The sequence below is a fragment of the Falco naumanni genome, chromosome W (assembly GCF_017639655.2).
Source record: "Falco naumanni isolate bFalNau1 chromosome W, bFalNau1.pat, whole genome shotgun sequence".
NCBI classification, from domain to species: Eukaryota; Metazoa; Chordata; class Aves; order Falconiformes; family Falconidae; genus Falco; species Falco naumanni.
Window position 1 is genome coordinate 27,707,666 of NC_054079.1, and position 15,030 is coordinate 27,722,695.

A 15,030-nucleotide genomic window follows, 5' to 3' on the forward strand; every position below is an offset into this window, starting at 1 on the left:
GGCTGGGGAGTGGGGCATCCTGTCGAGGTTCAAGAGGCAGTGCAGAAGGCTGAGCTGTATCCTCTAGTGATTCTACAAACTTTTCTGGCTATAACTATTTACTTTCTTACTTGGTTTGTTCAGTCCTCACTGTTTATATAACCTCCATATCTCATTTGTAGGAATTCCATCAATTTTATCTCGTCACCCCATCCTTTAACAAGGCAGCAAACATTCCTCTCCATGAAATCCTACTATTTTCAGCTTTATTATTTTCATTTCTATCACCACACCCTGCATTTTGCTCCGGACCCCATTCTCCTAAACCTCCCAGTTGTTGTACCTTCTCAATTACTTCTGCTATAGGGTTCCCTGTCTCATTTATTAAAATCGTCATCATGACAAGATTGTCATATATGCAGGAGGAGCAGTTTTAATGATTGTATTCCTAATAGGTGCGGTTAACCCAATCTGTATCGTTGTGTCAATGTCTCCTATAAAGATAGCAGTTTTCATCCCTTCCTCTTTAAGACACTGTATGCAGTCTTGTAATGTGTACCAGGGGCAATCTCCTTCTGGCCATTCCCCCTCCATGGGGTATTTGCAGTTGCAACCCGCAGCTGCCAAGGTTAACAAATTAGTGTCTCCCTGATAATGCTTTCAAAAAGCATCTTGCACAAAAGAATCAGAACTCAATATTACAACTTCTTGCTATCCACAGCATCCAATGCAGTTCCAGATGCTCCTAAATCATACAGCTGCATCATCCAAGTGAGCAAAGGTTCCCCTGGTTTCTGCTGGAATCGCTCAGTCACATTATTAATTTCATGCTGAGTATAATCCTCAATTACATCATGTCTCACTTGCCATCCATCTGGCCCTGGTTCTAATTTTCTCCTGATGACAGGTTTTATCTCTACAGTCTCAGAAACAAATTCTCCCCCTATACTCGCATCTGAATCAGTTGAGTCCCATATATCACCATCTCACTTGTCAGGATCCCACCCTGTTCCTGCTTCAGCAATAACTGTGCACACCTTATTCACTCTACCCCACTGCTTATGATACTTATACTGAGCGGCCCTAACAGCTGCCTTCTCTGCCACAGTCTGATAAGTATCCAACTTAGCTGTCAACAAACAATACTGGCAATGTAACAGGACCACCTTACTTTGCAAATCACATATTTGTTTCTCTAACTTCACTTTCTCTACACAAATCTGCTCTCGCTGCTGATGCTGTTTCCTATAAGCAGTTAATAAAATCCATCCACGTTGCCCTAATGTGGCCACTTCCTTCCCTTTTTCAACAGGTATCTTTTGCATACATCTTAGCACATCAAGGGGTTCTGCTTCTCTCAAGCATGAATCCCAACTTTCACAGAGTCCAGCACAATGAGACCACTTGGTGGCCAAAGTACAATAAGGCAATTGTTCCCACCTGGGAATATTATCATTGCACTAGTGGCATTTGAAGTTACCTTTTTTTCCTAAATAGAGACAGTTTTACTTCATATCCTGTCTGTGACACCAATTTATATTTTGGTGATTGACTGGATACCAAGCAAAAATGAATTCCAAATCAAATATAAGAATAAATGCAGTTTATTATATTACAATATAATAAAGGAAAATAGCATGCAATATGATAAAAGGAAACAGTACTAGTTATTATGCACAATATGATAAAAGAGCAATAGGAGCAAAGCATCACATCATTACTCCAAAGTGTTACAGAGACTAAGAAAAGGATACATCACCAATTGCCACCTTAACATCATCCAGGCCCACACTTCAGCTGGGAAGCCCCATTGCAGCCAGCGCTAGGAGTCTTTCGGTAACAGAAAATTCCTGCACAGTGCGTCTACCTGTAGGTGAGGCTTCTGGCCCAGTCCCGGAGCTTGCCCGCCTTTATACTCAGTGAAAAACGGAAATAGTTTACACACCTAGTGTATGCAAACTTTTAAGTTTAGGCTAAGTGCAGGCATGCGCTATCTCATGGTTCATAAGGTTCACACACACCAGGGACCTTGGCCAGATGCCCGAACGTGGTGGAGTCACCGTCATGACACAGCTGCACACAATATTTATTGTCTGGATGGTCCTGCTCATATCTTGCTTGTTTGGGGGGCTCAGGACAAACACCACCTGCTCATTAAAGTTGCCCTTGAGCTCCCTGAGCTCCCTGTCCATGTTAAGCAATCCCTAATTAAAGACAAAGACTTTGTCATAAGCAGTAATCAATTTAATAAGTTTTCACCACAGGTACTAAGATGTGTTTTGATGTTGTTAAATTGGAGGACTCATACATAGTTTTCTTTGACTAACTACTAACAAGACACAGGTTGGGGGTTTTTTTGGCCTTTTTTTTCTTTAGTATAGAATGCCATATAAGTTGTACCTTGATTGTACTTCTTCACATTTGATGGGTGAGAGGATGTTGAAAATAGCATCATAAGATAAGAATTTCTCTTTGAGATGGTTCTGCCATTGTAAATAAGAAATCTATTTGCCTATGCAAAGAGATATCAACAGAATAGTTTCATTAGCGCCTGCTTTTACCAAGTGCTATAGTTGAAGATGAACTGCAGTATGGACATAGTTTTAGATTTTTTTATGTGGTAGACATTTCTAAATTGAAAAATTAGATTTTCACATTTTTCTAAATCCTTTTTCTGCAATATTACAATATTTAACATGAAGATATTGCCTCAGAGAGTGCTTGTTCTTGTAGTTGAGACAGTGTCTTGCAAATAAACTAAATCAGTTGAAATGACCATTTACCAAGTGGTATCACCTCTGGGGTAACATATTTACGAAAGGGGAAAAAAACCTGTGCAACACCAACAACAGTCAGAAGAGAAGAGTGAGAGTATGTGAGAGAAACAGCTATGCAGACATCAGGGTCAGTGAAGAAGGAGGGGGAGGAGGTGCTCCAGGCACCAGAGCAGAGATTCCTTTGCAGCCCATGGTGAAGACCATGGTGAGGCAGGCTGTCCCCCTGCAGCCCATGGAGGTTAATGGTGGAGCAGATATCCACCTACAGCCCATAGAGGACCCCACGCCAGAGCAGATGGATGTGCCTGAAGGAGGCTGTGACCCTGTAGAGAGCCTGCGCTGGAGCAGGCTCCTGGCAGGACCTGTGAACCCCCATGGAGAGAGAAGCCCATGCTGGAGCAGGTTTTCTGGCAGGACTTGTGACCCCATAGGGGACCCATGCTGGAGCAGTCTGTTCCTGAAGAACTGCACCCCATGTATGAAACCCACACTGGAGCAGTTCATTAAGAACTGTAGCCCATGGAAAGGACTCATGTTGGAGAAGTTTGTAGAGGATTGTCTCTTGTGGGAGGTACCCCACGCTGGAGCAAGGGAAGAGAGTAAGGAAGGAGCAGCAGAGACAATATGTGATGAGCTGACCGTAACCCCCATTCCCTGTCCCTTTGCACTACTTGGGGGAAGGTAGAGAAATCAGGAGTGTAGTTAAGCCTGGGAAGAAGGGTAGGGGTGGTGGGAAGGTGTTTTAAGATTTAGTTTTTATTTCTCATTATTTTACTCTTGATTTGTATGGTAATAAATTAAACTAATTTCCCCAAGTCGAGTCTTTTTTGCCCATGATGGTAATTGCTGAGTGATCTCCCTGTCCTTATCTTGACCCACAAGCCTTCCATTATATTTTTCTCTCCCCTTGTCCAGTTGAGGATGGGGAGTGATAGAGCAGCTTGGTGGGCACCTGGCACCCAATAGAGGTCAACTCACCACAGACCATTTTATACTCTTGGGGTGGAGGTAGGGGTGGGGAAAGGCCTCTGAGGTGCACTGTGGTGACTTGTGGAATCAGACTCCACAATCTATCAGATTGTAAAGTAGGTCACAGGGATAGCCCCACCAAAGCCATATGCGCCTGGGGCAACAACTTGCCTCAATTTATACAATCAAATGTTGCATATACATAAGATTTCCAAATATGCATATACATATTCATAGCCTAGGCCCACTTCATATTAAAATTAGTTCCAAGAAGTCATTTCCATAAGTCCCTCCCAACTACGCTTGCATGGTGCCTCTTGGTGGGGGTCATGGGGATGAAGGCTTGGTAGTCTCCCTCGCTCTGAACTTCTTACCTTCTCTCTTTGCGCAGACTCAGTTGTTCCTCTCAGTTGTTCCTTGGTCTTTGTCCAAACTATACAATTGGTTTTAGCTAGTTCTTATCAGGAACTGTCCTTCAGGAGGAACTGCAGACTCCTTGCTTCAGTTAATGGTTAGTAAAAAAAAACCTCAAAAAAACCCCCCAAAACCAAAAAACAAAACAAAACAAACCCCACCTCACAATAGTTAGTAAAACAAAGCATTATTTATCAACAACAATTTAGGTAATCATTAAGCAATTAGATCTACTAAAATTTCTTTAACCCCTTCCCTCAGTGGAACATATTTAAATGCCCTTAATGTCTTTGTGGCCATGTGTACTTGTCATAAGTTTTTGTGACATGGAAGTTTCGAACTTGAGGACTTGATCTTCAAGTTCATATAAAACACATGTCATTAAATATGTATTAGTGAAAATAAATAGACGAGTAGGTAATAATTTTCGTTTTTTAGTAAATTTTAATGAATGAAGATTTGGGTTTATATATAATATGTAAGACGTAAAGGTGTGTAAACCTGGCTTTTTGTTCATTTAAAGTTGTATTTTGGAGAAACTTGTTTTATTCTATGAAAATTCTGGAGATGAGCACTTGTCATTTGGGTAAAGATGATTAAAAACGATGCACAGAGAATGTTATTCCAAGTATATTTAAACTCGCTGTTTAGAATTCTCCTGAGATTAAAGGTAACTAAATTGTTAGTTTAACATACAGCTTTTGATGGAGAAACTGCTCACGGTTCTGCTAAGATGATTTATATCTTTCAGGTTTAATATTTATCCTTTACTGACAATTTTGTCTTTTCTTTCTGCCATTTCTTCCACGTAAATGTTGGTTATGCAGATAATTTGAGAATATTGTTCACAGTAAAGAGGGTAAAAGTAGCTCTATTTTTTAATGAAGAAACAAAGTTTTGTCATTAGAAAGCTTTGTTAAACATTTATTAGAAAGGAGATGACATTATAGAGGTGAAAAATGTTTATGATTAATAATTTTCATCATCTGTGCTTGTACTCAAACTGGAAATCAAATTTAACAATGTGACTAATGCTTTTTTTTTGCTTGGTGATGGAATATTATGTATTTAATGTTTCCTAGGTATTATCAGTTTGTGCAAACCTGGAAATTCTGGGATTCAGTCTCTTATTGGGGTACTCTGTATACCAAATATGGAAATACGGGTAGGTAGTGAATAAGTAGTACTGATATAGGAATAATATTGGATGTTTTAATGAACATTTAAAATTTTGATGATTTTATCCGTTTAGTGGTTTAAATGCAGACTCCAATTATGAGACAACTAGCCTTGACTTTATTTGACCCCCACGTCTAAGTCAATAATTCCATTATAAAACTCCTTAAGCAAGTTGCTTGCTTTTTCTGTCTCAGTTCCTTGCACATAAAATGATAGTGGAATCACACCCTGTATGTCTGAGAGCAGGGAGTGGAGGAGAGAAAAGTGCATGAATTAACTTTTCCTCTGACCACAAGTCCAAGCAAAATCACAGTAGCTGCAGTTATGAGTTTAAAGCATTGAATCTGAGATAAATAAAAATGTGTCTTCCCAATTACCTGCTAAATCAAGTGGATGGTGGCAGCACTAACTGTTCTAAAAAACTGTAATCCGAGTAGCCTGAGCTTCTGTAGAATTTATAGTGACAGTCAGGCACGCTTCTAAAGTAAACAAGCCCCTTCCTTTCTCTTCTCCAGATCATAGAATCATAGAATGGTTTGGGTTGGAAGGGACCTTAAAGATCATCTAGTTCCAACCTGGCCTTGAACACTTCCAGGGATGGGGCATACATGACTTCTCTGGGCAACCTGTTCCAGCGCATCACCACCCTCACAGTAAAGAATTTCTTCCTAATATCTAATCTAAATCTACCCTCTTTCAGTTTAAAACTATTACCATTCATCCTATCACTACACTCCCTGATAAAGAGTCCCTCCCCACCTCTCCTGTAGGCCCCCTTTAAGTACAGGAAGGCTGCTATAAGGTCTCCCCAGAGCCTTCTCTTCTTCAGGCTGAAGAAGCCCAACTCTCTCAGCTTGTCATCATAGGAGAGGTGCTCCAGCCCTCTGATCAGCTTCATGGCCCTCCTCTGGACTCATTCCAACAGGTCCATGTTCTTCTTATGTTGGGGGCCCTAGAGCTGAATGCAGTGCTCCAGGTTGGGGTATTACAAGAGCAAAGCAGAGAGGTGATTCTCAACCTCTCAACCTGCTGGTCACACTTCTTTTGATGCAGCCCAGGATTCGGTTGGCTTTCTGGGCTGCAAGCACACATTGCGAGCCCATGTTGAGGTTCTCATCCACCAGCACCCCCAAGTCCTTCTTCTCAGGGCTGCTGTCAATCCATTATTCTCTGCCCAGCCTGTACTGATACTGGGGGTTGCCCCAACCCAGGTGCAGGACCTTGCACTTGGCCTTGTTGAACCTCATGAAGTTTGCACATGCCCACCTCTCTAGCCTGTCAAGGTCCCTCTGGACGACAGCATCCCTTTCCTCCAGCATGTCGACTGCATCACTCAGCTTGGTGTCATTGGCAAACTTGCTGAGGGTGCGCTCGATCCCACTGTCCATGTCCCTGACAAAGATTTTGAACAGCACTGGTCCCAGTACAGACCCCTGAAGAACACCACTTGTCACCGATCTCCACTTTGACTTTAAGTTGCTGACCACAACTCTTTGAGTGCAACCATCCAGCCAATTCCTTATCCACTGAGTGGTCCACCTGTCAAATCCATGTCTCTCCGTTTTAGAGACAAGGATGTCGTGCGGGACAGTGTCAAATGCTTTGCACAAGTCCAGGTAGATGACATCGGTCACTCTTCCCTCACCCGTCCGTGCTGTAACCCCGTCATAGAAGGCCAACAAATTTGTCAAGCATGATTTGCCCTTAGTTAAGCCATGTTGGCAGTCACCAATCACCTCCTCATTTTCCATGTGCCTTAGCATAGTTTCCAGGAGGATCTGCTCCATGATCTTGCTGGGCACCAAGGTGAGACTGACCAGCCTGTAGTTTCCCAGGTCTTCCTTATTTCCCTTTTTAAAAAAGAGGGTTACGTCTCCCCTTTTTTAGTCACTGGGAACTTCACTGGACTGCAACGACTTCTCGAATATGATAGAGAGTGACTTAGTCACTTCATCCGCCAGTTCCCTCAGGACCTGTGGATGCATCTCATCAGGTCCCATGGACTTGTGCACTTTCAGGTTCCTTAGATGGTCTCAAACCTGATCTTCTCCTATAGCGGGTGGTTCTTCATTCTCCCAGTCCCCCGCCTTTGCCTTCTGTGACTTGGGCGGTGTGGTTGGAGTACTTGCAGGTGAAGACTGAGGCAAAAAAGTCATTGAGTACCTCAGCCTTCTCCATGTCCTGGGTAACCAGGGTCCCCCGTTTCCTTCCAGAGAGGGCCCACATTTTCCCTAGTCTTCCTTTTATCGCTGACATACCTATAGAAGCTTTTCTTGTTGCCCTTGATGTCCCTGGCCAGATTTAATTCTATCAGGGCTTCAGCTTTCCTAACCTGATCCATGGCTGCTTGGACACTTTCTCTGTATTCCTCCCAGGCGACCTGTCCTTACTTCCACCCCCTGTAGGCTTCCTTTTTGTGTTTGAGTTTGTCCTGTTCATCCATGCAGGCCTCCTGGTGTTTTTGCCTGACTTCCTCTTTGTTGGGAGGCATCGCTCCTGAGCTTGGAGGAGGTGATCCTTGCATATTAACCAACTTTCTTGGGCGCCTCTTCCCTGCAGGGCTCTATCCCATGGTGCTCTACCAAGCAGATCCCTGAAGAGGCCAAAGTCAGCTCTCCTGAATTCCACAGTAGTGATCTTGCTGTATGCCCTCCTTGCTGCTCTAAGGATCTTGAACTCCACCATTTCATGGTCCCTGCAGCCAAGGCTGCCCTTAAGCATGAAATGGTGCAGTTCAAGATCTTTAGGGCAGCAAGGAGGGCATACAGCACTATCGCTTACTGCTTGGGAGAAGAGACCAAGACCAACACCCACCTATTTACAACCTCCTTTCAGGTAGATGTAGAGAGTGAGAAGGTCTCCCCTCAGCCTCCTTTTCTACAGACTAAACAACACCAGTTCCCTCAGCTGCTCCTCATAAGACTTGTTCTCTACACCCTTCATCAGCCTCATTGCCCTTCTCTGGACATTCCCCAGCACCTTTACATCTCTCTTGAAGTGAGGGGCCCAAAAGTGAGCACAGTATTCTAGGTGTGGCCTCACCAGTGGTGAGTATAGGGGGACAATCATTTCCTTTGTCCTGCTGGCCACACTGTTTCTGATACAAGCCAGGATGCTATTGGCCTTCTTGGCTGCCTGGGCACACTGCTGGGTCATGTTAAGCTGACTCTTGACCAACACCCCCAGGTCCTTTTCTGCCAGGCAGCTTTCCAGCCACTCTTCCCCAAGTCTCTAGCGTTGCATGGAGTTGTTGTGACCCAAGTGCAGGATCCAGCACTTCTTGTTGAACCTCATACAATTGGCCTCAGCTCATTGGTCCAGCCTGTCCAGATCCCTCTGTAGACCCTTCCTTCCCTCAAGCAGATCAACACTCTCCCCCCCAACTTGGTGTCTGCAAACTTCCTGAGGGTGCACTCAATCCTCTCATCCAGATCGTTGATAAAGATGTTAAACAGAACTGTCCCCAATACTGAGCTCTGGGGAACACCACTTGTGACTGGCCGCCAACTGGATGCTGTGGGAAATAGTGTCAAAGGCTTTACTAAAGTCCAGGTAAACAACATCCACAACCTTTCCCTCATCCACTAAGTGGGTCACCTTGCCATGGAAGGAGATCAGGTTTATCAAGCTGGACCTGCCTTTCATAAGCCTCAAAGTCAGCTCTCCTGAATTCCACAGTAGTGATCTTGCTGTATGCCCTCCTTGCTGCTCTAAGGATCTTGAACTCCACCATTTCATGGTCCCTGCAGCCAAGGCTACCCTTAAGCTTCACATTCCTCACTCAGCCCCTCCTTGTTGGTGAGAACAAGGTCCAGCATAGCTCCTCTCCTCGTTGGCTCCTCTATCACTTGGAGAAGGAAGTTATCATCAACCCATTCCAAGAACCTCCTGGATTGCTTATGCCCTGCTATGTTGCCCCTCCAACAGATATCATGGTGGTTGTAGCCCCCCAATGGGACCAGGGCTTGTGAACTTTAGGCATCTCCTATCTGCCTCTAAAGGACCTCATCCACTCATTCTTCTTGGTCGTGTGGCCTGTAGCAGACCCCCACTATAATGTCACTTTTTCCCTGTCCCTGCCCTCCCTTTAATCCTGACCCATAAGCTCTCAGTCAGCTCTTTATTTATCCCCAGGCAGAGGTCTGTGAACTGCAGCTGATTGTTGACATAGAAGGCAACACCCCCTCCTCTTTTCCTCTGCCTGTCCTTCCTAAAGAGTCTATATCCTTCCATTCCAACACCCCAGTCATATGCGTCATCCCACAACATCTTGTGATGCCAATAAGACCATGGCCCTACAGGCGTGGGCATGTAACTCCTGTTGTTTATTCCCCATGCTATGTGTGTTTGAATAGAGACATTTAAGTTGATGATGATGAAGCTGACTCACTGGCTGGAGTGGCTGGAATTCCTTTGTGCTGCTCTTCAGGTGATGTCCCACTGCCTTGTGATCCCTCTCCAGGCTCTGGGTCTATTGCTGTCACTGGCATCAAACTGGTAGGAGTGGGATGGATTGAGGTTCCCCTCCCCCAGCAACTTTAGTTTAAAGCCCTCCTCACCAGCTTGGCCAGCCTATGACTGAAGATGCTCTTCCCCTTCTCTTACAGATGGACCCCATCAGCCCCCAGTAGACCAGGTTTAAGTCCATGGTCTAAGTACCAAACTCCTGTCTGTGGCACCAGTCCTGTAACCATTTGTTGATTTGCCAGATTCAATTGGTCCTTTCAAGCCCCTTCCCTTTGACCGGGAGGATTGATGAAAAATCTACCTGTGCTCCAGAGTCCCTTACTGCCGCTCCCAGGGCTCTGTAATCCTTCTTGATGCCCCTCAGACTGCTCCTGGTTTAACACTGGTGCCCATGTGGAACAACAGCAGTGGATAATAGTGAATTGTAAAGATTCGTAGCCTGTCAGTAACATCCCTGATATGAGTCCCTGGCAAGCAGCATACCTTTCCAGAGAGCACATCAGATTGGCAAATAGGTGCCTCTGTACCTCTCAGAGGAATTTTGCCTACTGCTGTCACCCATCTCTTTTTCTTAGTTGCACTGGTTATTATACAACGGGCAGGTTGGGCTGCCTTACTCAGCTCCAGCATCTCTCGTGATGTGATGGGTCTTTACTCTTCAGTTGGTAGAACAGCAAAGCATTTGATTCATTCAGATTATGAAAATAAGCATGTTATCCTAAAAGAAACCCTGAAACAAAGACACCAATTTTAGCACTCTAGAAATCATGACTTCAAAAATAATAGCAAAAATTTTTGTAAATCTATAAAATTTCTGAAACTTCTGGTTTGTTTGTTTTTTGCTAGCATGGTCTGCTTGAGGTTCTTTATGATATATTTCGCCTTCCTCTCCCTGTTGTTGCAGAAGAGTTTATTGAGGCACTTCTCAGTGTAGGTAAGTAGTTTAGTACTGGTTCACATAAAAATTCTTTTTATTAAGCTCTTCTACAAATTTGAAGCCTTCACTGTTACTTCTGTCTTGTAAAGTATGTCAATCTTAACCATTTCATCACTGAATTCATTGGGTGTTCTGAAGCCCTGTTTAAAACTTTAGCAACTGTTCAGTGTTGATCAAGCTACTAGAAGTCTGACTTTCCTCTGGTATCCTTACTATATATCAGTTGTAAGTTTCATACAAGAGCAGTAGTGTAGCATTTACACAAAAGACTAAATGTGTTACTATAAATTAGACTTCTTTGAAGTGTTAGAAGCATTAGTAATATAGAAGTGTTGGTGCATGCTACAGAAGTTGTGAAAAAGGGTCTTTGCTATATATTGTGTATCTGCTAGATATCTGCTGCACTTCAGCAGACTTACTTTTCCCAGGGCAAGTGTATGTGTTTTCATGCCTGTATATTTAGCAGAGTTAGTCTTTTATCTTTAGAATTGCTTCTTTGTAAACCAAAGAGTATCTTCTGCTTTGTCTCACAGTGCAAAAGTATGAGCCCAAAAGAAGCAAGTCTCGGCCTTTAATGTTCCAGAAATTCTATTCAAACCCTGGTTATAAGTGTCTTTGTCATGCAGTTGTATCATCAAGCTTAATCCCTGTTATGTGCTTATAAGTAAATAAATCATTCTTTATTGCAAACTTGCTACTTTGCAACATATGGATGTATGGTTTAAAATTTTAGATGTTTATGATATTTTCTGTTAAACAAGTTTGATGTGTTTATGAATTGGAAATTTCATTATTTTGGTTGATACTTAAATGAGATCTTTGTCCTAGCTTTGAAGTTAGCCTTGTTTTGTGCAGGAGTGTGGATTTGATGACTTGTTAGAGATCCCTTCTGACAAAATTTTCTATAATTTTAAACCTGAAATAACAGTAGGAATTATTTACATATTGACAACTATTAAATTAACACCATGAAATCCAGTGATATAATTACCATTGTCCATATTTTCTTGTTATAGATCCAAGCAGATTTCAGGACTGCTGGAGACTTTCTGATGGCTTTGTAGCTGCTGAAGCTAAAACTATACTACCACATCGAGCCAGGTCAAGGTGAACATTTTGCAAACTCAGTCTAAACTCTTGTTTTAGTTTTCTGTTGTTGTTGACAAAAATATTTGTTGTTTTCTTGCAGACACAATAAGAAATGTACTTTCTAACCCATTTCCATACCTTTTTCTCCTTAGGCCTGATCTCATGGATAATTATTTGGCTTTAGTGCTTTCAGCTTTCATTACTAATGGACTTCTAGAGGTAACTAATGTCTTGAAGTTTAAATGGATGCTTGCTACTTTTTTTTCTATAAACATTAAAATAAGGTGTTATACATTAAATGTAATAATTTTAAAACTTTTTTGAAGGGTCTGGTTGAAGTGATCACAAGTAGTGATGACCATATATCTGTTAGAGCAACTATCCTTTTAGGAGAACTTTTGCACATGGTAAGTAAGACTTTTTGCTGATAATAGGTAGTATTAGTAGCTCACTGTAAATAGATATTTCCTATTATAGCTTTGAATTTATGTTACAAATTTGGAAGATCCACTTTTCATTCAAAATAATAGGTTATTTTATATTACAGCATATGTCACTTCATATATTAAATCCAGCATTAATCGATAGGAAGGCAGTTTGGAATGTGCTGAAAGTGCTAGGGCTTATGCTTCAAGGATAATCCTCAGTAACCGGTTGTATTTTAAAGCTGGACTCCTGCAAACTCACTCATTGGTTACTGTGTTTGGGAAAAGGACTATTGATGCTTTTTGATTTTCCTAAAGTGATGGTAGCTCTGTGGCAGTTTGTTTAGCTTTCTGCTTCGCAGGCTAGGCAGATGAAACTCTTTTCATGTTCACCTTGATGTGGCTTGGGAACTTCATGTTATTCATTCAGGCAACTCCAACTTGGAGTGCTCTTTCAGCACTGCTGTTGGTAGCCCCTGCTGCAGAGAAGCTGAAGGGACCTTGCTTCGTTCCTTTTCCCTCTCCTTAAAATCTCTCTTAGAGTAGCTTCTCTTTTTTTCCTTCACACTGTATCACAAGAAAATTAAAGTTTTACCATTCCATACTGACAGGATTTATATTTATTTCAACAGCTAGAGATGAGAGGAAATTGTAAATTTATTCGTAGAATCATAGAATATCTCCAGTTGGAAGGGACCCATAAGGGTCATCGAGTCCAACTCCCTGCTCCTCACAGGACTACCTAAAACTAAACCATATCACTAAGAGTATTGTCCAGATGCTCCTTGAACTCTGATAGGCTTGATGCCAAGACCACTTCCCTGGGGAGCCTGTTCCAGTGACCAATCACCCTCTCAGTGAAGAACCTTTTCTTAATGTCCAATCTGAACTTCCCCTGACGCAGCTTCATTCCATTTCCTCGTGTCCTATTGCTGGTCACCAGAGAGAGGAGATCAGCACCTCCCCCTCTGCTGTCCCCCTTGAGGAAGTTGTAGACTGCGAAGAGGTCACCCCTCAGCCTTCTCTAAGCTGAACAAGCCAAGTGACCTCAGCTGCTCCTCATAAGTCTTGCCCTCGAGGCCTTTCACCATCTTGGTCACCCTGCTCTGGACACACTCTAGCAATTTGTTGTCCTTCTTATATTGAGGCACCCAAAACTGCACACAGTACTCGAGGTGGGGCCGCACCAGTGCGGTGTAGATTGGGACAATCACCTCCCTTGACTGGCTAGCTATGCTGTGCTCGATGCACCCCAGGGCACGGTTGGCCCTTTTGGCTGCCAGGGCACACTGTTGACTCATATTCAACTTGCCATCAACCCAAACCCCCAGATCTCTTTCCGCAGGGCTGTTCTCCAGCCTCTTGTCCAACAATTTGTATGTACAACCAGGATTACCCCGTGCCAGGTGGAGAATCCAGCACTTGCTCTTGTTAAATTTCACACGGTTGGTGATTGCCCAGCTCTCTAGTCTATCCAGATCTCTCTGTAAGGCCTCTCTACCCTTGAGGGAGTCCACAGCACCTCCTAGTTTAGTATTGTCAGCAAACTTACTTAATGTACATTTGACTCCTGAGTCCAGATCATTTATAAAAACATTAAAGAGCACTGGCCCTAAAATAGAGGCCTGGGGAATCCCACTGGCTGCCAGCCTGATGTATCTCCATTTACTATAACCCTTTAAGCCTGACCCGTCAGCCATTTGCTCGCCCAATATACTATGGACTTCTCTAGCCGCATGCTGGACAGTTTACCCAGAAGGATACTGTGAGAGACAGTATCAAAAGCTATGCTAAAATCCAGAAACACCACATCTACTGGCTTCCTTTGTTCAGCTAGATGGGTAACCTTGTCATAAAAGGAAATTAAGATAGCTAAACAGGACTTTCCCCTCATGAACCCATGCTGGCTATGACCAATGCCTGCATTGTCTCTCAAGTGGTTTTCAATAACTCCCAGAATAACCTTCTCCATACTTTTGCCAGGCACTGAAGTGAGACTGACAGGCCTGTGATTACCAGGGTTTTCCTTCTTACTCTTCTTGAAAATTGGGGCAATATTTGCCAGCTTCCAGTCGACTGGGACCTCTCCAGACTCCCAAGACCCTTGAAAAATAATGGAGAGAGGCCCCGTGATGACATCAGCCAGCTCTTTCAGTACCCTGGGATGAATCTTATTGGGCCCCATAGATTTATGCGCATCCAGCTGGAGCAGCAAGTCTCAAACAAGTTCAGGGTCGGCAGGGAGCTTATCATTCCTCCAGTCAGGGCCTTCCAACACAGGGCTCTGAGGGTCCCAGGGCCCATCATTGGTGTTAAAGACAGAGGTGAAGGAGGCATTAAATAGCTCTGCTTTGTCTATGTCCCTATTTGTGAGGTGACTGAACTCATCAAGCAAGAGCCCAATGTTATCTCTGATTCTTGTTTTGCTGTTAACATATTTTAAAAAGCTCTTTTTGTTGTCCTTCACAGTGCTGGCCAGCTTGAACTCTAATCGAGCTTTGGCCACACATTTTCTCCCTACAGTGGTAAACAGCATCTCTGTAGTCCTCCCATGTTGCCTGTCCTTGCTTCCAAAGTCTGCACACTTTCCTTTTCCACCTAAGTTCTAGAAGATCCCTGCTCAGCCAAGCTGGCCTGCCCCACTTGCTTGACTTCTGATGCTTTGGAATTGCCTGCTCCTGCACTTTTAAGAGATGGCTCTTAAAAAGTGACCAGCATTCCTGGACCCCAATACCCTCAAAAGCAGATTCCCAGGGAACCTTACACACTAGCTCCTTCAGCAGCCCGAAGTCTG

At 43.4% G+C, this 15,030-nt stretch overlaps 1 protein-coding gene across 8 annotated transcripts in view; it reads left to right on the plus strand.

Annotated features, from left to right (window-relative positions):
- The window catches only part of LOC121080397 (rapamycin-insensitive companion of mTOR-like), a 109,811-nt gene that overhangs the window by 51,507 nt on the left and 43,274 nt on the right, over positions 1-15,030 (plus strand). For 7 of the 8 annotated variants that reach the window (XM_040578403.1, XM_040578401.1, XM_040578404.1 and 4 more), the window contains 5 exons: positions 5,222-5,304; positions 10,632-10,719; positions 11,739-11,829; positions 11,964-12,030; positions 12,138-12,218. In XM_040578403.1, coding sequence (XP_040434337.1) covers positions 5,222-5,304; positions 10,632-10,719; positions 11,739-11,829; positions 11,964-12,030; positions 12,138-12,218 — 410 coding nt within the window. The remainder of the gene's footprint in view (positions 1-5,221; positions 5,305-10,631; positions 10,720-11,738; positions 11,830-11,963; positions 12,031-12,137; positions 12,219-15,030) is intronic. The other variant, XM_040578402.1, reaches the window with a different exon arrangement.